The 21,515-nt window shown below is 49.7% G+C and overlaps 1 protein-coding gene across 1 annotated transcript in view; it reads right to left on the minus strand.

Moving 5' to 3' along the window:
- Nucleotides 1–17,316: 17,316 nt before the first annotated feature.
- KIF15 (kinesin family member 15) overlaps nucleotides 17,317–21,515 on the minus strand; it is a 927,627-nt gene continuing 923,428 nt past the window's right edge. Inside the window, exon 35 of the mRNA XM_086941724.1 lies at nucleotides 17,317–19,320. Within this exon, the coding sequence (XP_086797850.1) occupies nucleotides 19,255–19,320 (66 nt within the window). The 3' untranslated portion in view covers nucleotides 17,317–19,254. The remainder of the gene's footprint in view (nucleotides 19,321–21,515) is intronic.

A 21,515-nucleotide genomic window follows, 5' to 3' on the forward strand; every position in this document is an offset into this window, starting at 1 on the left:
TGGGTGCCTCGGTGGAGCTGTGTGGTGGGTGCCTCGGTGGAGCTGTGTGGTGGGTGCATTGTGGAGCTGTGTCGGTGGAGCTGTGTGGTGGCTGCATCGCTGGAGCTGTGTGGTGGGTGCATCAGTGGAGCTGTGTTGGTGGAGCTGTGTGGTGGGTGCATCGGTGGAGCTGGGTGGTGGGTGCTTCGGTGGAGCTGTGCGGTGGGTGCATCGGTGGAGCTGTGTAGGTGGAGCTGTGTGGTGGGTGCATCAGTGGAGCTGTGTGGTAGGTGCATTGGTGGAGCTGTGCGGTGGGTGCATCGGTGGAGCTGTGTAGGTGGAGCTGTGTGGTGGGTGCATCAGTGAAGCTTTGTGGTGGGTGCATTGGTGGAGCTGTGTGGTGAATGCATCGGTGGAGCTGTGTGGTGGGTGCCTCGGTGGAGCTGTGTGGTAGGTGCCTCGGTGGAGCTGTGTGGTGGGTGCCTCGGTGGAGCTGTGTGGTGGGTGCATCAGTGGAGCTGTGTGGTGGGGTCATCTGTGGAGCTCTGTGGTGGGTGCATCGGTGGAGCTGTGTGGTGGTTGCATCGGTAGAGCTGTGTCGGTGGAGCTGTGTGGTGGGTGCATCGGTGGAGCTGTGTGGTGGGTGCCTTGGCGGAGCTGTGCGGTGGGTGCATCGGTGGAGCTGTGTAGGTGGAGCTGTGTGGTGGGTGCATCAGTGAAGCTGTGTGGTGGGTGCATTGGTGGAGCTGTGTGGTGAATGCATCGGTGGAGCTGTGTGGTGGGTGCCTCGGTGGAGCTGTGTGTCTTGGTGGAGCTGTGTGCCTCGGTGGAGCTGTGTGGTGGGTGGAGCTGTGTGGTGGGTGGAGCTGTGTGGTGGGTGGAGCTGTGTAGGTGGAGCTGTGTGGTGGGTGCATCAGTGAAGCTGTGTGGTGGGTGCATCGGTGGAGCTGTGTTGGTGGAGCTTTGTGGTGGGTGCATCGGTGGAGCTGGGTGGTGGGTGCTTCGGTGGAGCTGTGTGGTGGGTGCATCTGTGGAGCTGTGTGTTGGGTGCATCTGTTGAGCTTTGTGGTGGGTGCCTCGGTGGAGCTGTGTGGTGGGTGCATCGCTGGAGCTGTGTGGTGGGTGCATCGCTGGAGCTGTGTGGTGGGTGCATCTGTGGAGCTGTGTGGTGGGTGCCTCGGTGGAGCTTTGTGGTGGGTGCCTCGGTGGAGCTGTGTGCCTCGGTGGAGCTGTGTGGTGGGTGGAGCTGTGTGATGGGTGCATCGGTGGAGCTGTGTGGTGGGTGCATCTGTGGAGCTGTGTGGTGGGTGCCTCTGTGGAGCTGTGTGGTGGGTGCCTCGGTGGAGCTGTGTGGTGGGTGCCTCGGTGGAGCTGTGTGGTGCTGCATCGGTGGAGCTGTGTGGTGGCTGCATCGGTGGAGCTGTGTGGTGGCTGCATCGGTGGAGCTGTGTGGTAGGTGCCACGGTGGAGCTGTGTGGTGGGTGCATCGGTGGAGCTGTGTGGTGGGGGCATCTGTGGAGCTCTGTGGTGGGTGCATCGGTGGAGCTGTGTCGGTGGAGCTGTGTGGTGGGTGTATCGGTGGAGCTGGGTGGTGGGTGCCTCGGTGGAGCTGTGTGGTGGGTGCCTCGGTGGAGCTGTGTGGTGGGTGCCTCGGTGGAGCTGTGTGGTGGGTGCCTCGGTGGAGCTGTGTGGTGGGTGCATCAGTGGAGCTGTGTGGTGGGTGCATTGGTGTAGCTGTGCGGTGGGTGCATCGGTGGAGCTGTGTGGTAGGTGCCTCGGTGGAGCTGTGTGGTGGGTGCCTCGGTGGAGCTGTGTGGTGGGGGCATCTGTGGAGCTGTGTGTTGGGGGCATCTGTGGAGCTCTGTGGTGGGTGCATCGGTGGAGCTGTGTCGGTGGAGCTGTGTGGAGCTGTGTGGTGGGTGTGTCGGTGGAGCTGTGTGGTGGGTGCATCGGTGGAGCTGGGTGGTGGGTGCCTCGGTGGAGCTGTGTGGTGGGTGCATCGGTGGAGCTGTGTGGTGGGTGCATTGGTGGAGCTGTGCGGTGGGTGCATCGGTGGAGCTGTGCAGGTGGAGCTGTGTGGTGGGTGCATCGGTGGAGCTGGGTGGTGGGTGCCTCGGTGAAACTGTGTGGTGGGTGCATCTGTGGAGCTGTGTGGTGGGTGCCTCGGTGGAGCTGTGTGGTGGGTGCATCGGTGGAGCTGTGTAGGTGGAGCTGTGTGGTGGGTGCATTGGTGGAGCTGTGCGGTGGGTGCATCGGTGGAGCTGTGCAGGTGGAGCTGTGTGGTGGGTGCATCAGTGAAGCTGTGTGGTGGGTGCATCGGTGGAGCTGTGTGGTGGGTGCCTCGGTGGAGCTGTGTGGTGGGTGCATCAGTGAAGCTGTGTGGTGGGTGCATCGGTGGAGCTTAGTGGGTGCATTGGTGGAGCTGTGTGGTGGGTGCATTGGTGGAGCTTAGTTGGAGCATCGGTGGAGCTGTGTGGTGGGTGCATCGGTGGAGCTGGGTGGTGGGTGCATCAGTGGAGCTGGGTGGTGGGTGCATCTGTGGAGCTGTGTGGTGGGTGCATCTGTGGAGCTGTGTGGTGGGTGCATCTGTGGAGCTGGGTGGTGGGTGCATCTGTGGAGCTGGGTGGTGGGTGCATCTGTGGAGCTGGGTGGTGGGTGCATCTGTGGAGCTGGGTGGTGGGTGCATCTGTGGAGCTGGGTGGTGGGTGCATCTGTGGAGCTGTGTAGTGGGTGCATCTGTGGAGCTGTGTAGTGGGTGCATCTGTGGAGCTGTGTGGTGGGTGCATCGGTGGAGCTGTGTGGTGGGTGCATCGGTGAGCTGTGTCGGTGGAGCTGTGTGGAGGGTGCATCGGTGGAGCAGTGTGGTGGGTGCATCGGTGGAGCTGTGTGGTGGGTGCCTCGGTGGAGCTGTGTGGTGGGTGCATCGGTGGAGCTGTGTGGTGGGTGCATCGGTGGAGCTGTGTGGTGGGTGCATCGGTGGAGCTGTGTGGTGGGTGCATCGGTGGAGCTGTGTGGTGGGTGCTTCAGTGGTGGTGGGTGCATCAGTGGAGCTGGGTGGTGGGTGCATCGGTGGAGCTGGGTGGTGGGTGCATCGGTGGGGGTTAGTTGGAGCATCAGTGGGTGCATCGGTGGAGCTGGGTGGTGGGTGCATCGGTGGAGCTGGGTGCATCGGTGGAGCTGGGTGGTGGGTGCATCGGTGGAGCTGGGTGGTGGGTGCATCGGTGGAGCTGGGTGCATCTGTGGAGCTGTGTGGTGGGTACCTCGGCGGAGCTGTGTGGTGGGTGCCTCGGCGGAGCTGTGTGGTGGGTGCCTCGGCGGAGCTGTGTGGTGGGTGCCTTGGCGGAGCTGTGTGGTGGGTGCCTCGGTGGAGCTGTGTGGTGGGTGCCTCGGTGGAGCTGTGTGGTAGGTGCCTCGGTGGAGCTGTGTGGTGGGTGCCTCGGTGGAGCTGTGTGGTGGGTGCCTCGTGGAGCTGTGTGGTGGGTGCCTCGGTGGAGCTGTGTGGTGGGTGCCTCGGTGGAGCTGTGTGGTGGGTGCATCGGTGGAGCTGTGTAGGTGGAGCTGTATGGTGGGTGCATCGGTGGAGCTGGGTGGTGGGTGCATCGGTGGAGCTGGGTGGTGGGTGCATCGGTGGAGCTGTGTTGGTGGGTGCATCAGTGGAGCTGTGTGGTGGGCGCATCGGTGGAGCTGTGTGGTGGGTGCATCGGTGGAGCTGTGTGGTGGGTGCCTCGGTGGAGCTGTGTGGTGGGTGCCTCAGTGGAGCTGTGTGGTGGGTGCCTCAGTGGAGCTGTGTGGTGGGTGCTTCGGTGGAGCTTTGTGGTGGGTGCTTCGGTGGAGCTGTGTAGGTGGAGCTGTGTGGTGGGTGCATCAGTGGAGCTGTGTGGTGGGTGCATTGGTGGAGCTGTGTGGTTGGTGCATCGGTGGAGCTGTGTGGTGGGTGCATCGGTGGAGCTGTGTGGTGGGTGCCTCGGAGCTCTGTGGTGGGTGCATCGGTGAAGCTGTGTGGTGGGTGCATCGGTGGAGCTTAGTGGGTGCATTGGTGGAGCTGTGTGGTGGGTGCATTGGTGGAGCTTAGTTGGAGCATCGGTGGAGCTGTCTGGTGTGTGCATCGGTGGAGCTGGGTAGTGGGTGCATCGGTGGAGCTGGGTGGTGGGTGCATCTGTGGAGCTGTGTGCTGGGTGCATCTGTGGAGCTGTTCGGTGGGTGCATCTGTGGAGCTGGATGCATCTGTGGAGCTGTGTGGTGGGTGCATCGGTGGAGCTGTGTGGTGGGTGCATCTGTGGAGCTGTGTAGTGGGTGCATCAGTGTAGCTGTGTGGTGCGTGCATCGGTGGAGCTGTGTGGTGGGTGCATCGCTGGAGCTGTGTGGTGGGTGCATCGCTGGAGCTATGTGGTGGGTGCATCGCTGGAGCTGTGTGGTGGGTGCATCTGTGGAGCTGTGTGGTGGGTGCCTCGGTGGAGCTTTGTGGTGGGTGCCTCGGTGGAGCTGTGTGCCTCGGTGGAGCTGTGTGCCTCGGTGGAGCTGTGTGGTGGGTGGAGCTGTGTGGTGGGTGCATCGGTGGAGCTGTGTGGTGGGTGCTTTGGTGGAGCTGGGTGGTGGGTGCATCTGTGGAGCTGTTCGGTGGGTGCATCTGTGGAGCTGGGTGCATCTGTGGAGCTGTGTGGTGGGTGCATCTGTGGAGCTGTGTGGTGGGTGCATCAGTGTAGCTGTGTGGTGCGTGCATCGGTGGAGCTGTGTCGTGGGTGCATCGGTGGAGCTGTGTGGTGGGTGCATCTGTGGAGCTGTGTAGTGGGTGCATCAGTGTAGCTGTGTGGTGCGTGCATCGGTGGAGCTGTGTGGTGGGTGCTTTGCTGGAGCTGTGTGGTGGGTGCATCGCTGGAGCTATGTGGGGGGTGCATCGCTGGAGCTGTGTGGTGGGTGCATCTGTGGAGCTGTGTGGTGGGTGCCTCGGTGGAGCTTTGTGGTGGGTGCCTCGGTGGAGCTGTGTGCCTCGGTCGAGCTGTGTGCCTCGGTGGAGCTGTGTGGTGGGTGGAGCTGTGTGGTGGGTGCATCGGTGGAGCTGTGTGGTGGGTGCTTTGGTGGAGCTGTGTGGTGGGTGCCTCTGTGGAGCTGTGTGGTGGGTGCCTCTGTGGAGCTGTGTGGTGGGTGCCTCAGTGGAGCTGTGTGGTGGGTGCCTCGGTGGAGCTGTGTGGTGGGTGCCTCGGTGGAGCTGTGTGGTGCTGCATCGGTGGAGCTGTGTGGTCGCTGCATCGGTGGAGCTGTGTGGTAGGTGCCTCGGTGGAGCTGTGTGGTGGGTGCCTCGGTGGAGCTGTGTGGTGGGTGCCTCGGTGGAGCTGTGTGGTGGGTGCATCGGTGGAGCCGTGTGGTGGGGGCATCTGTGGAGCTCTGTGGTGGGTGCATCGGTGGAGCTGTGTCGGTGGATCTGTGTGGTGGGTGCATCGGTGGAGCTGGATGGTGGGTGCCTCGGTGGAGCTGGGTGGTGGGTGCCTCGGTGGAGCTGTGTGGTGGCAGCCTCGGTGGAGCTGTGTGGTGGGTGCATCGGTGGAGCTGTGTGGTGGGGGCATCTGTGGAGCTGTGTGGTGGGTGCATCGGTGGAGCTGTGTGGTGGGTGCATCGGTGGAGCTGTGTGGTGGGTGAATCGTGGAGCTGTGTGGTGGGTGCATCGTGGAGCTGTGTGGTGGGTGCATCATGGAGCTGTGTGGTGGGTGCATCAGTGGAGCTGTGTGGTGGGTGCCTCGGTGGAGCTGTGTGGTGGGTGCATCGGTGGAGCTGTGTGGTGGGTGCATCGGTGGAGCTGTGTGGTGGGTGCATTGGTGGAGCTGTGTCGGTGGAGCTGTGTGGTGGCTGCATCGCTGGAGCTGTGTGGTGGGTGCATCGGTGGAGCTGTGTTGGTGGAGCTGTGTGGTGGGTGCATCGGTGGAGCTGGGTGGTGGGTGCTTCGGTGGAGCTGTGTGGTGGGTGCATCGGTGGAGCTGTGTAGGTGGAGCTGTGTGGTAGGTGCATCAGTGGAGCTGTGTGGTGGGTGCATTGGTGGAGCTGTGCGGTGGGTGCATCGGTGGAGCTGTGTAGGTGGAGCTGTGTGGTGGGTGCATCAGTGAAGCTGTGTGGTGGGTGCATTGGTGGAGCTGTGTGGTGAATGCATCGGTGGAGCTGTGTGGTGGGTGCCTCGGTGGAGCTGTGTGGTAGGTGCCTCGGGGGAGCTGTGTGGTGGGTGCCTCGGTGGAGCTGTGTGGTGGGTGCATTAGTGGAGCTGTGTGGTGGGGTCATCTGTGGAGCTCTGTGGTGGGTGCATCGGTGGAGCTGTGTGGTGGTTGCATCGGTAGAGCTGTGTCGGTGGAGCTGTGTGGTGGGTGCATCGGTGGAGCTGTGTGGTGGGTGCCTCGGCGGAGCTGTGCGGTGGGTGCATCGGTGGAGCTGTGTAGGTGGAGCTGTGTGGTGGGTGCATCAGTGAAGCTGTGTGGTGGGTGCATTGGTTGAGCTGTGTGGTGAATGCATCGGTGGAGCTGTGTGGTGGGTGCCTCGGTGGAGCTGTGTGGTGGGTGCCTCGGTGGAGCTGTGTGGTGGGTGCATCAGTGGAGCTGTGTGGTGGGGTCATCTGTGGAGCTCTGTGGTGGGTGCATCGGTGGAGCTGTGTGGTGGTTGCATCGGTAGAGCTGTGTCGGTGGAGCTGTGTGGTGGGTGCATCGGTGGAGCTGTGTTGGTGGAGCTTTGTGGTGGGTGCATCGGTGGAGCTGGGTGGTGGGTGCTTCGGTGGAGCTGTGTGGTGGGTGCATCTGTGGAGCTGTGTGTTGGGTGCATCTGTTGAGCTTTGTGGTGGGTGCCTCTGTGGAGCTGTGTGGTGGGTGCCTCTGTGGAGCTGTGTGGTGGGTGCCTCGGTGGAGCTGTGTGGTGCTGCATCGGTGGAGCTGTGTGGTGGCTGCATCGGTGGAGCTGTGTGGTAGGTGCCTCGGTGGAGCTGTGTGGTGGGGGCATCTGTGGAGCTGTGTGGTGGGGGCATCTGTGGAGCTCTGTGGTGGGTGCATCGGTGGAGCTGTGTCGGTGGAGCTGTGTGGTGGGTGCATCGGTGGAGCTGGGTGGTGGGTGCCTCGGTGGAGCTGGGTGGTGGGTGCCTCGGTGGAGCTGTGTGGTGGGTGCCTCGGTGGAGCTGTGTGGTGGGTGCCTCGGTGGAGCTGTGTGGTGGGGGCATCTGTGGAGCTGTGTGGTGGGTTCATCGGTGGAGCTGTGTGGTGGGTGCATCGGTGGAGCTGTGTGGTGGGTGAATCGTGGAGCTGTGTGGTGGGTGCATCGTGGAGCTGCGTGGTGGGTGCATCGTGGAGCTGTGTGGTGGGTGTATCGTGGAGCTGTGTGGTGGGTGCATCGTGGAGCTGTGTGGTGGGTGCATCGGTGGAGCTGTGTGGTGGGTGCCCCGGTGGAGCTGTGTGGTGGGTGCATCGGTGGAGCTGTGTGGTGGGTGCATTGGTGGAGCTGTGTCGGTGGAGCTGTGTGGTGGCTGCATCGCTGGAGCTGTGTGGTGGCTGCATCGGTGGAGCTGTGTTGGTGGAGCTGTGTGGTGGGTGCATCGGTGGAGCTGGGTGGTGGGTGCATCGGTGGAGCTGTGTAGGTGGAGCTGTGTGGTGGGTGCATCAGTGGAGCTGTGTGGTGGTTGCATTGGTGGAGCTGTGCGGTGGGTGCATCGGTGGAGCTGTGTAGGTGGAGCTGTGTGGCGGGTGCATCAGTGAAGCTGTGTGGTGGGTGCATTGGTGGAGCTGTGTGGTGAATGCATCAGTGGAGCTGTGTGGTGGGTGCCTCGGTGGAGCTGTGTGGTAGGTGCCTCGGTGGAGCTGTGTGGTGGGTGCCTTGGTGGAGCTGTGTGGTGGGTGCATCAGTGGAGCTGTGTGGTGGGGTCATCTGTGGAGCTCTGTGGTGGGTGCATCGGTGGAGCTGTGTGGTGGTTGCATCGGTAGAGCTGTGTCGGTGGAGCTGTGTGGTGGGTGCATCGGTGGAGCTGTGTTGGTGGAGCTGTGTGGTGGGTGCATCGGTGGAGCTGGGTGGTGGGTGCTTCGGTGGAGCTGTGTGCATCTGTGGAGCTGTGTGTTGGGTGCATCTGTTGAGCTTTGTGGTGGGTGCCTCGGTGGAGCTGTGTGGTGGGTGCATAGGTGGAGCTGTATGGTGTGTGCATAGGTGGAGCTGTGTAGTAGGTGCCTCGGTGGAGCTGTGTGGTAGGTGCCTCGGTGGAGCTGTGTGGTGGGTGCCTCGGTGGAGGTGGGTGGTGGGTGCATCAGTGGAGCTGTGTGGTGGGGTCATCTGTGGAGCTCTGTGGTGGGTGCATCGGTGGAGCTGTGTCAGTGGAGCTGTGTGGTGGTTGCATCAGTGGTGCTGTGTGGTGGGTGCATCGGTGGAGCTGTGTCGGTGGAGCTGTGTGGTGGTTGCATCAGTGGAGCTGTGTGGTGGGTGCATCGGTGGAGCTGGGTGGTGGGTGCATCAGTGGAGCTGTGTGGTGGGTGCATCGGTGGAGCTGGGAGGTGGGTGCATCTGTGGAGCTGTGTGGTGGGTGCATCTGTGGTGGTGGGTGCATCTGTGGAGCTGGGTGGTGGGTGCATCTGTGGAGCTGGGTGCATCTGTGGAGCTGGGTGCATCGGTGGAGCTGGGTGGTGAGTGCATCTGTGGAGCTGTGTGGTGGGTGCATCTGTGGAGCTGTGTGGTGGGTGCATCTGTGGAGCTGTGTGGTGGGTGCATCGGTGGAGCTGTGTGGTGGGTGCATCGGTGGAGCTATGTGGTGGATGCATCGGTGGAGCTGTGTGGTGGGTGCATCGGTGGAGCTGTGTAGGTGGAGCTGTGTGGTGGTTGGCACTTTTTATAAATCATTAGTAAAAGAGATCAATGAAATTCAACTAAAACCCATATATAGCAGAAGAGGAGAAAGCTCTAGTAACGGGATTCAGGATGAATGTATTCCTTTGAAGCAAATCGTCAGCATGTGAAAGGTGTAAAATAGCAATCAGCGTAAAATAGCAATCAGCATAAAACGAAAATGCCAGCAAAAGACTTTATAAAATTCTGTGTGGCCCTGATAAAATAATTAGAGCGTTTAATTATATCATGACCAACAACGGTTATTGTTTCAAGAGCAGCGTGCGGGATGGTTAGGCTGCAATATAAACAAGCCCTCGGCATTGCTGTGGTGGGAAGGGGGGGCAGGGAGAGGCAAGAAGGGAAGAATAGGGCCGGGAGCAGCAGCCTTTGATGTGCCAGCCGGGCCGCAGTGCAGTGAATAATTAGGGGAGGAGAAATGCCGGCTGGGGGAAGCTTGAAATGCCTGAGGAGGCTGGTGGCTTTGATGTGCACGCGCTTCGGGCACTGCAACAAATCGCCGAGTTGGTTAAACTCTGTTTAAGCCATAATATAGCTCGCCAGCTATGCGCAAGCGCATCAGCAGGCGAGCCCTAATAAAAACTAATGCCCCGGGGAATACCCCATTTAAGCCAAAATCAACATTTAACCCAGTGATGACACATGATAATATCGATGTATTCAGTGATTTAGTAACAGCAGAACTTAAGAAACTGCATAGAACGTCAATAGATAAAAACAATAAGAAAGCTAAATACAATGATGCATTTAGCAGCCTGATGAAGAAACTAAGGAGCAATAACAAGGTAGTTATCAGGCAGTCTGACAAGGGAGGAAACATCGTCCACTGGCCAATGCACCTATACTTGGAGGAAGCGTTGAAACAACTCAATGACAGGCAATGCTACATTAGATGTGACTGTCAAACTACAAAAAATGCTTGGGAAAGATTTAATACCAAACTATATTCCTGGAGAGGTCAAGGGCTCTTAAGCGGAGATGAACTGAAATTTTTAAAGACAAATCATCCGATAATTCCGGTGTTTTATTGGATTCTAAAAATCCACAAAGATCGGATCAAGCCACCAGGGAGGCCCATTATATCAGCCAGAGGAGGGACTTTTGAGAATGTGTCTCGTTACATCGACCATTTCCTCCAGGACTATGTAAAATCTTTGCCATCCTACATAAAAGACACCATGGACTTCTTGCAAAAAATCAAGACAATTGTGTGGGACAATGAGTATTTATTGATCACATTTGATGTGACTGCACCATACACTAGTATTAATCACACTGATGGTATGAAAGCAGTGACACATTTCTTGAATAAGAGACCTGTATGCATGTTGGAACACAACAATATGATCAAAGAAATGTTGGAAATCTGTCTAACCAACAACTATTTCCTATTTCAAAATCAGGTCTTCCAACAATTGAGAGGAGTTGCCATGGGGGCCTGCATCTCTCCCAGCTACTCATGCTTACACATGGGCTGTGGGAGGAGCAGGTCCTGGGGGTCGCATATGCAGAGGTCATGACCAACAAGGTTGTCTCATGGTACAGATTCATAGACTACCTTTTTATAATTTGGAGGGGGTCTACTATAGAAGCTGAACAATTCATTTCTGACATTTATGTCAATGATCTGAATTTAAAATTTATCGGCACGATCAGTGACAACAAGGTCAACTTTCTAGATGTTGAGGTCTATATTGAGGGAGCCAAACTTCAAACCAAGTTACATCGCAAAGAGACCGCGGATAATACGGTTCTCCATGCATCTAGCCAGCACCCGGGTCACCTGATCCGCAGTATCCCCTACGGGGAGATGCTGAGGATCAGAAGAATATGTAGCACAGATGATGCTTACTTGGCATCGCAACTTAACAGCAAGGAAAGGTTTCTGGAAAGAGGCTATTCGGAGGTCTTGGTTGAAAAGGCAATGATGAGAGCTAATAGAACAAGTACTCTGCTCAACACTGAAGGAAATCTTGATGAAAGACCTAAGGTGAAAGATAATCTTATGAAAGATAGCACAGGCGGCCAACCAAGATTAATTACTGCGTATAGCCGCCAACATAAACAGTTACAGAAGATTGTCCGTAAAAATTGGCCAATAGTCAAGTGGGATCCAGTGATAGGCAAAACTTTGGCTAACTATCCAGCCATAACTTACAGTCGTGCCAGGTCAATGAGCGACATGCTTGTAAAGAGTAGTCCGGAGGTTGTGAGCAGTAATAACTGGTTAATGAAGAGTAAGGGCTTTATCAAGTGTACTGTTTGCAAGGCATGCACCATGGGGAAGAACAAAACAAGCTATATGTCCCCATTCAGTGAGCTCCGATCGTTATTACCAAGAAGATGACATGCAAATCAGATTTTGTCATCTATGTGCTGGAATGTGCTTGTGGGCTACGGTATGTGGGTAGCACGAAGCTACAGGTCCACAAGCGCATACTCCAGCACATGAGAGCTGTTAACAACAAGGATGAAGCTTACCCTGTGGCGAGACATGTCAACTCTTGCCACAAGGGGGATCTAAGTTGTCTCAGCTATTATGCTGTTGATATGGTGCTGCCACTCCGGAGAGGAGGCAACAGGGAAGCACACCAGAGATTATTAGAGACTAGATATATTCTGGAACTCGACACCAAGACACCCAATGGCCTCAATGCAACGGAGGACTTGTACACATGCCTGTAGATTGGAACAGAAAGGTGGAATGTACATGCATCAGTACAAGTCAGTCCATAATTAAAACGTGCGAATCATGTCATGCACCCACTAAATAAATCTTCAACATGTCTTGGAAAGAGATAGCGGACATCACCACTAATCAAGCTACTACTAAAGCATATACTGCAGAGGAAGCGGAGTCAATATACTCACTTATCAAAGAAGCACGCGACTTTGGTGCCTCCACAGGAAATCTCACAACAACTAAAACAACTTGAATATTTATTGAAGAAAGAAATAAATCAGCGCCTCCACGCCACCACTCTGATTGAGTACCACAAAGTTAAAAGAATCCCAAGAGGCTTACGAATAGCTTTAAAACCTATGCTATTTAAATTTAACAAAGATTTCATGTCACGCTGGTATGCCATATTGAACAAATGTTCACTCGACTTGATACTTCTTATCATAGAAGAAATTTCCACCATACTTGTCGATTTGAAGCAAGACATCAACAGACTTAAGGATGACCTTTCACAAAAAATGGACACCGAAGATTGGGACAAAGTATTGGAGAACATTAATACCAATCTGGATAAACATGCGAAAGAAGTGCACGAACGGAAGACCAGGAAGTTCCGAAGGGACACCATAGATTATAAACTGGATGAGGTCTACTCATGGGCAGAGACTTATGCCCAGAAACGTTTCTTTAAAAAACCCAACACCAATTCTTCTGAGGAAAGTCTGGTACCTGATCAGGATCTTACAGTCCAACGCCCAAAACCACCCTCTACCACATCTCAGACCCTGATAACAGAAGGAGAACCATCTACATCCAGCAAACAACAATCTTTTTTAGAGGCTGGCCCACTGACCAAGGGACCTCCAGACAAAACAACACCACAATCAGAACCCGCACCAGAAGGGGACAAAACAAAAAAAGCACCCGACACAGGAAGACCACAGAGAACGGTAAAGAAACTGAATCCCTAGTGATGAACATTTCCCACAGAACTTTGAATTCAGTGGAATTGAGTACACTGAATAAAGGCATCTCTTTTGTGCCAACATATGCATCTAATGAATTGGAAACCGAGACAGCACTGTTCAAATTCATGCGCAAATTACGCCTAAGATGGTTCTTTTCAACTTTGCCCAACCCTGAGGATCAAAGTCAAGAATCTAGGAAATTCCGCCCGAAGAGTAAATTCATGGCTCCCATCACCCATAATCACTTGATACCTTTGAACATTTGGTTAAGAAAGACCTTGAAAAGATCCAATACACTAAACCTTCTCACTCTAATCTGACTGAAAAAGAACAAAAAACCTTGAGATCTCTAAAAAAAGACAAGTCAATCATTTTTCAACCAGTAGACAAGGGCGGCGCCCTTGTGGTACTAGACACCTCATTCTACAACAAGAGTGTGGAAACACACCTATCTGATACAGACACCTACTTGGTACTGGATAAAGATCCAACTGAAGAACTGCTTGCTCTATTGACTTCTGTAGTCACGAAAGCTGTAGAAGAAGGTACAATAGATACACCCACTGGCAAATTTCTCGTTAACCAGACACCAAAAGTCCCACATATATACATGCTTCCGAAGATGCATAAGGATCCCTTGAGACCACCCTTCAGGCCCATAGTGGCGGGGTGCAATTCGATACATGAAGCTATTGGGTATTTTGTGGACTATCATCTACAGCCATTAGTTCAAACCTGGGACACGTACATACGTGACACCACAGATTGTCTCACGAAGCTGCAAGCCATTGAACACAAAGTCAACCAGGACACCCTACTATGCACGATAGACGTTGTGGCTCTGTACACTTCTATAGCACATGATCAAGGTCTAGAAGCAGTGGAATGGAGGTTGCGGACTTCATCCAAACCACCTGAATTGTCAATCTTTCTTCTTGAACTATTACACTTTTCATTATACCATAGTTATTTCCTTTGGCAAAATCAATTTCATTTACAGAAGACGGGAACATCCATGGGCTTTCCCGGAGCCCCCTCGTATGCAAACACCTACATGGCTCACTTTGAACACCAACACATGCTCACCAACCCCACATGGATCAACAATGCAGTATCTATCTTTCGATACATCGACGACATCCTAGTCATATGGAACGGCCAGAAACGTACACTTGAAGATGCTATCAAGACCTTAAATTTGCACAATCCGAGAATTCAATTCACCTACAACATCCAAGAAAACAAGATACATTTTTTGGACCTAGAAATTCGGAAGACAGCCACAGGCTTAAGCACATCGGTTTACACAAAACCCACAGATGTAAACAGTGCACTGCACTTCACCAGTGCACATCCATTCTCTCTCAAGAAACATCTACCAATCTCCCAGTTTATGCGCATAAAAAGAATCACCTCGGATAACCAACAATGCATAGACAAAATTCAAGAACAAAAACGCAGATATCAAACAAGAGGATACCCAGTAGAAATACTTGATCAAGCTGAGGCACAAGTGGAAAAGAAACTGAGGAAGGACTTATTACAAGCCTCCGAGAGAACATTATCGCGCAGAGAGGTATTTGTATTGAAACATTCCACACAAGCTCCTCTTATAAAAACCATCGTCAAGAAAAGATGGGAGATCATCGAAAACGAACCGGATTTTCGAGGTATCTTTTCAGATCCTCCATTATTTGCTCACCAAAGAGCAAAGAATCTTCGTGAACTCCTGAAACCGCAAGAAGATAAACCCACAGGAGGTTTTAAGGGAATGACAAAATGCTACAACTGCGACCAGTGCAGTAATGTAATCCAAGGCGACATTTTCACGCATCCACAAACGGGCACTAAACTAAAACTCCATCATACATCCAATTGCAACACTGAAGAAGTGATATACGCAATTAAATGCCCATGTGGCCTTGTGTACGTAGGCAGAACTAGCAGAAAGATTAAGACACGCATCATAGAGCACAAAAGCCGGATTCGGAACAAAAACACCACATCCCCACTGGCAACACATTGGGACAAAGCGGGACACACTATACCGCAAATACGGTTCACTATCTTAGAAAGAGTCAAAAAGGTGTCAGGCACAGACATTAACATCACACTGGCTCGCAGGGAAACACATTGGATAAAAACATTGGGAACGCTAGCCCCAAATGGGCTTAATGACCATTATGAGATGTTATGTTTCATATAACGCAGTTTGTGTAGTTCAACATTGTACAGGATTTGCACCCATTTTTAACTGTTTAATTCATTCCTAGACTTCTTTGCTTGGGCATCTATTGTTTTATTAATTTTCTCCACACACGTTTATTTCTTTAATTTTCATCATTATTTTCTGTTGGTTGCTTTTGTTTTATTTTTAGGCAATTCCTATTAATCAAGCACTCAGAATCCTTTTTCTTTTTTCTTTTCTCCTAACACTAGCGATTTCGGCCATTCCGTCTGAACTCCCGTTTTCATCATCGTTTTTTAATATTAGGGTCCTTTTCCGCTTAGCGTAGACCTCCACATTTTGCTTCTATAGAACCTTCCCCTGTCGCGCACAGCATTCTGGATATTATTCAACATTACCGCGATAGACGGAGCTAGCACACAGAAGATTCAGCACGCCTCGGGTATGTTTTTTTCATCTTGATCTAGACTTCGGTCTTTAGCCACTATGGTTAACACGGAGGATACTAATCCCGCGTCCGCCCTTATTTATTCCTATAGCCTCGAGCCTCGCATCTTGTGAATGACGGAGGAACGCCCTTCGTTTTTCCACCCAGGTTAGCTGCAGAACGATCACTCTCCCCCCGGTCATTTTCCGGTAAGCTTGTGGTGTACATAGATACATCATTTACCTCTCCCGCTTTGGAACCTCCTATTGGTTATAGTTTCTTTTAGCATTGTCTTGTTTTCACCATAGATATTGCCCAGACCACAGCGACACTCAGTATCAGGCTACCTGTCCCGACCAGCACGTATTGGAAGGTACAGGTTAGGCATTACTACCTGACTTTACTGGTTCAAGTTCTTTACTTTTTTCACTTTGTTTGCTTGAGAGCACATTCCCTTTAGCAATAGCATGTACCTACTCTGGACTCTCACCTACACTTTTCATTTCAGTGCACGACTTGAGGTGCAAATCCTATTAGCTGAGCAGTATTCTTACTGCATGTTGTTGTGTTTGAATTTTCAGTGGCGACATTGAACGTGAAGATTTCTATTTTCAAACTCACTCCCCTGACGAGGGGTTTTACGTAACCCGAAATGCATTGGGACCGATGAACAAAGGATGTTATGTTTTCTTAGTCGCATGGAGATGACTTAAATTTAGTGTTGATTTGATATTACTTTGAAAATTGACAAGGACAGTCTATATATATATTTTTTTGGATATGTTAACAATGCTTCATGAAATGTGATTTGCATAATGCTACATCAGTAAAAAACATGAGATGAAATGAATAATTGATTGCCGTAGAGCATTTCTTATGAACATTATACTGTTATTGATAATTGTGATTTAGACATTTTGTCTTAGAGCTGTGCATTCCCTTAACTGTGGGTTCTCCCACAGTCCTCTTTGTTGATATGGTGCTGCCACTCCGGAGAGGAGGCAACAGGGAAGCACACCTGAGATTATTAGAGACTAGATATATTCTGGAACTCGACACCAAGACACCCAATGGCCTCAATGCAACGGAGGACTTGTACACATGCCTGTAGATTGGAACAGAAAGGTGGAATGTACATGCATCAGTACAAGTCAGTCCATAATTAAAACGTGCGAATCATGTCATTCAAACTAAATAAAACTGCTTTTTAGAAATTATTTTCATTCATTTTAGTTATCACTAGGGGTAATCACATTATTTTCCTTTACAGGTGCACAGGGTGCAATAGGACCTTATGGGCAGTGTAGATGCAGTTATCCACAAACGAATCCAGCCCACTTGGGCTGTTATTATTGTTAATCCTCCCCATTGCACTTTAAACCCAGCAAAGAGAGATATTTGAATTGCATACTTTTGCACATGTAAAGCAGGTTTTGCACAGACTTTTTATCAAAGTGAATTATTGAATTCAATGAAATTGTTATTTGTATTCGTTTTTGATAATGGGGTTTGTATATAATGAAATATTGGCGTGGATTTTATATTTAAATGAAATAAGCCTTATTTAATATTTCTACATTTTTATATATATTTGTGTATTTATCTATTTATTGCGAAATTTGCACAATATTTATTCTGGGCTGTTTCAACAGGGAGTTTCATTAATGATTACTTATCAATGTATACATTTTAGCAATGTTGCTGAATATACCGGAATTTTTGAAGTTTGTGGAGTATGCAGAAGTCTGTTGTTCATATCTATAGGCCCTGGGTCAGGTGACCCCTGTATGCACTTTAAAATCACGAGTTGAAAATGACCATGTCATGTGATCAAGGGCTTGCAGGCCTGAAACGCGTCATGGCGGACGAGAGGTTGCACTAATAAAATACCAGCAAATTCACATGTTTGGGTCCGGTTCGTTCTTAATATCCAGTAAAATGGTATGCAGACGAAGTTCCTGGCATATATATATATATATACACAAACACAAATATCTTGCGCTGCGATGAGCAAGGAAAGTCGCAAACAGAATTTCTTGGTTACAGGAATGTATTTATTGACTTGACTGGTTTCGACAGCACGGACTTTGTCGAAAAAGGTCATGATATCAAATATATAATATATATATATATATATATATATATATATATATATATATATATATATATATATATATGTTTAGGTACGAGAGATGCTTAGGTATCAATAAAACAAACGAATCAGTTTACATATATACAAAACTTTATTTAAAATTAGAGAAAATTAGTTCATGTGACCAATAAGAAAATATTTACACACAACATAAACAAAGACAACACAATGGACTGGGCATTAAATTAGCAGCCATCAGAATATAAAAATTTCTGCTTTTGAGGTTGCGCTTCATTTCGGAAAAACAAAGAATCAGAAAAGTTAGGAGGATTTATGGGGTATTTCATCCTGAAGGCAAAATAAGAGATGTTCCAAATTTCATTTTTTATATGCAAATATAGTTTTTTCTTCAGGCATTCAGATAAAACAATTATTGTAGGTATACCCTATAAACATATTTTATATTTGACAGTTGGGCATCCCAATGATAATCTTCAAAACGAACAAATAAACCAAGGATGTAGAAAGCACAGAAAAACACTTCAGGTGTGGCACCTGTATGATGTTAATTAAAAATGTAAGCTTTGGACAAAGTTCAATGGTAATTACAGAAACCTCATTTTCTAGCAATTTCTAGTGTAAGAACAACAAGAGTGTACTTTTAGACGACCTTAAATAGGACACTCCTTGCCCATTTTAGTATTGCTTTTCCTTCTACCATGAAGTTCCTTGTGTATTAAACGATCAATACTAAATGGGAGCTAAAGTGATTATATGGCCGTTGCTCCCTTTTGTTGTAGAGACTGAATTCAGGTTTCTGAGGCGATGTCGAAGTCTGGACAAGAGGAGACCTCAATACAATGATATGACTAGAGAAATGTCAATGAAGCTAATTCTCCAAGGATAAAGCCACTGAAACGCAAACTAGGATTGTATATTTTAGAGGGACTAAAATCAGGGGCGGCTCCTCAATTTGAGCGGAGGAGCGTCGCCCCACAAAGAAAAACCCAGGCCACAGCTGGAAAATAAAATGGTAATAAATGTTGCCATTTTTTTTTTTCATCAACCAAACGGTCCTGAACTCAGCGTCAGGATAGGGTAGGTCTATTGCTTCTGAGGGGCTGCAGGGAGCCGGTTGCTTATGTTTAAAGTGTGCATGTCCCTATGGCTGGCGTCCTGCGACGGCCATCTAGACATGCGCATTTTAAGCTTCTCTAATCTACCTGTCTTAGACAGCTGGGTTAGATCAAGCACAGGCCTCCAGCGCTCGTAAGACCGCTGAGAGAGCCCGCTCCCTCTAATCCTGGTGCTTCTCTCATGCTGGTTAACAGCAGGAGAGCAGCGCAAGGGTTGGTTTAGGAGTTGGGAGCCTGCCTCAAGGAGAGAAGATCGATCGAGGACGTCGTCTTGCAGGAAAGTAAGTACATTTTATTTGTAATTATTTTTTTCTGTGCCACCCGCCCAACACCCTCTGTACATACCAGCAGCCACTGACTAAAACACACACGCAAGCACACGCACACTCACACACACCCCTGCACGCAAACACACACACCCTGCTGAAAAACCAGTGAAGAGAGAAAATGAAATACAGATCATCATTTTTTGCATATAATATTAAGGAAGGAAAGCCCGTAATATTTAGCCAAATTTGGCACTATAAGCCTTTCCAATCACATGCAATAAAATATCTATTATTGAAAATCAAAATAAAAAGCTCCCCAAAAATGTTTTAGTAGACAACGGTGCCTTCTTCCGATAGGATATTCGCTGCTTTAATACCAGACCATTTTAACATATTGAAAAATATAAAGGAGGCAAATTGATACCTACAAACCTTGACATGGCTGGACAATGAACCAGAAATCCTAAAGATTCATGAAAATCCCCAGCAGGTTAAAATCCACTAATGCATCGCTCCAACGATTTCTGGAAGGAAAATCCGTACTTGCTTTGCACAATCTTTTTTCATTACAGACAGGTTTGATCACTATTTAAAGCGATGGCTTTACATATTTTATCCTATCAAATTTATCATCTGTTAATGTCTTAGCTACTTGAACATGGTCTTTAAGGGTTTTCATATTTTCGGTTTTCCTTCAGGAATGCATTTTCATAGCGCAGCTTTTCAACCTCCTAAAAACAAAAAGTGAAAAACTAGAATGAAAAAGTATGACACAAAACAAATAATAAATATCACTGAAAGCAAAGTATTAATAAAGTTACGAATGCCCTTTAGATTCAGAGCGAAATACGCTGACGTTACTACTCTAAAAACGAGGAAGCATGATTTCGGGTGTCCCTGCTACCTGTTCCAGAAAGTGAAAAACCCAAAGAACTCATTACAGTTTTGTTATACTGATTGTGGTGCTGTTTCAGTTAAAACTTCGCTTCACATTTAGAGATGTGGCACAATAATATCATTTGGCCATACTTAGCAAGAACAGCTTATGTAAGAAACATTTTTGTAAGGCAATAATTGGACATTATTAAAACTAAAGATCTGACAGGTGGCTCGATTAGGTTTTCAATTGGGTGCTATTGCTTTGCGTTGTAGATGTACTAGGTCCTCACACACTTGATCAGGCACCTAAGTAGATTTGCGGATGGATAGTATTAGGCCTGGCCAACATTTTTAACTGGGCTGGCGTTACTAAGCCACATCGCAAAATTTCGGTGAGGAATTTTAACACAAGATGTACTGTTCAGGTAATGTTTTTAAAGCAAGCAGCAGTTCATGTCGATTTTTTAGCAAAAAACTACAAATGCGAATGGCAGTGTTTTGAACACGTGCGGCAGTACTTTTAACATGAGTAGTCAACAAACAGTTCAGGTAGATTTTTTACCCTAGCGGACTGTTGGGGTAATTTTTGAGAGCAAAACTACGAGCCCAAACACAAGCAGCGGTGTTTTTTTTAATGCAAGGGATGGAAAATGAACTTGAAATTACATTTTCGAGTTGAATTTTTAGCCGAACTGACGGTTTGGGTATATATTTGAGTCTGAGATGCTTTTCCCATAATTTTGCAGTAACTTTGTAAAATTACGCTACAGCAAATTACGCATGTTTTGTGCACCACTCCGTGGAAATACTTCAGATCGAAGTGTACATGTCCTTAATGTGGGCTACAGGGGTGTGTTTTAGTGTCGGGCTGAAGGAACAGTATTGTGCTCTTACTAGGTAGGTGTCTTTGCTACACCTGGTCATCTATGTACAACAAAAAGGATTGAGAGACTGAAGATTTAAGCATTAATCAAGTTTATAGGTGGAAAGAAGGGGAGTAAATGGATGATGCTCATGTGTTAAGTGTTTTGGTTTCATGTCTGTATGGTAGACTGCTCAAACAGTGTTGCAAGCTTGTAGCCGCACATAGGTATCGGTATGGGAGAAAAGTGTGATTAAAGATATAATCATGCATGCACAGAACCAATATCGCTGGAGTAGTCTGCAACATACAGTTTCATGCAGATTGAATATGGGGTGTAGGAAACTGCCAGATGGGAGCTGTCGCAGAAGGTGTAATCTTCCATTAACTACAGTTTATGCTTTGGAGTTCAGCCATGAATGGCCAAGGAGTGTCGCACATTAACTAGCATTATGCCACACGTCATGATATATGCCCTATGAGATCCACCCAGATGTTGCAGGGAGATAAGCCAAGGAAAGACAATTATTCAAACCACAGAGTAGTGGCTGATAAACTACCTTTACACAACCAACCACAGTATGAACTTGATAATTGCATGCATGAGGAAGGTGAAACACCCAACAGAAATTAGCATTATAAAACTGCCATGGTACTTACCCTAGGGCAGACCACCCAGGAGCAACAAGGCACAATCAATACGAAGGGGTATTATAAATCTCAGGATTGGCAGAGCACCCGTTATATAACCATAGTGTATGCCCAACAAGAAAAGACAGAAAAGCAAACGATCTTCATATATTTATAAAGCGTCCTCCCAGGAGTGGCAGAGAACCAACCCACAGAAATTAGCATGGTACAACCTGCATGGTATATTCTATGAGGGACACACCCAGAAGCATCACTCAATTAGAATGAGCATCACACAACCAGTCATAATGCATGCCTGTGGTGGCAACTCAGGAGGCTAGAAGGAGGAACAGGCATTATACAAACTGACATGATAAAAGCTCTGAGGAGACAAATCAGGAGTGGCAGAGGAGAAAAGGCTACTTACCATCTGTAACAATATGTCTGGTATACATACTCCTCCCACAGATTCCTAACCTAAGGAATACTCCTTCCAGGCTTCAGACTGGCCCAGAGTTTTTCCCCCAATAATGCCCTTCAGCATAGAGCTATAGG

The sequence above is a fragment of the Lissotriton vulgaris genome, chromosome 10 (genome assembly GCF_964263255.1).
Source record: "Lissotriton vulgaris chromosome 10, aLisVul1.2, whole genome shotgun sequence".
NCBI classification, from domain to species: domain Eukaryota; kingdom Metazoa; phylum Chordata; class Amphibia; order Caudata; family Salamandridae; genus Lissotriton; species Lissotriton vulgaris.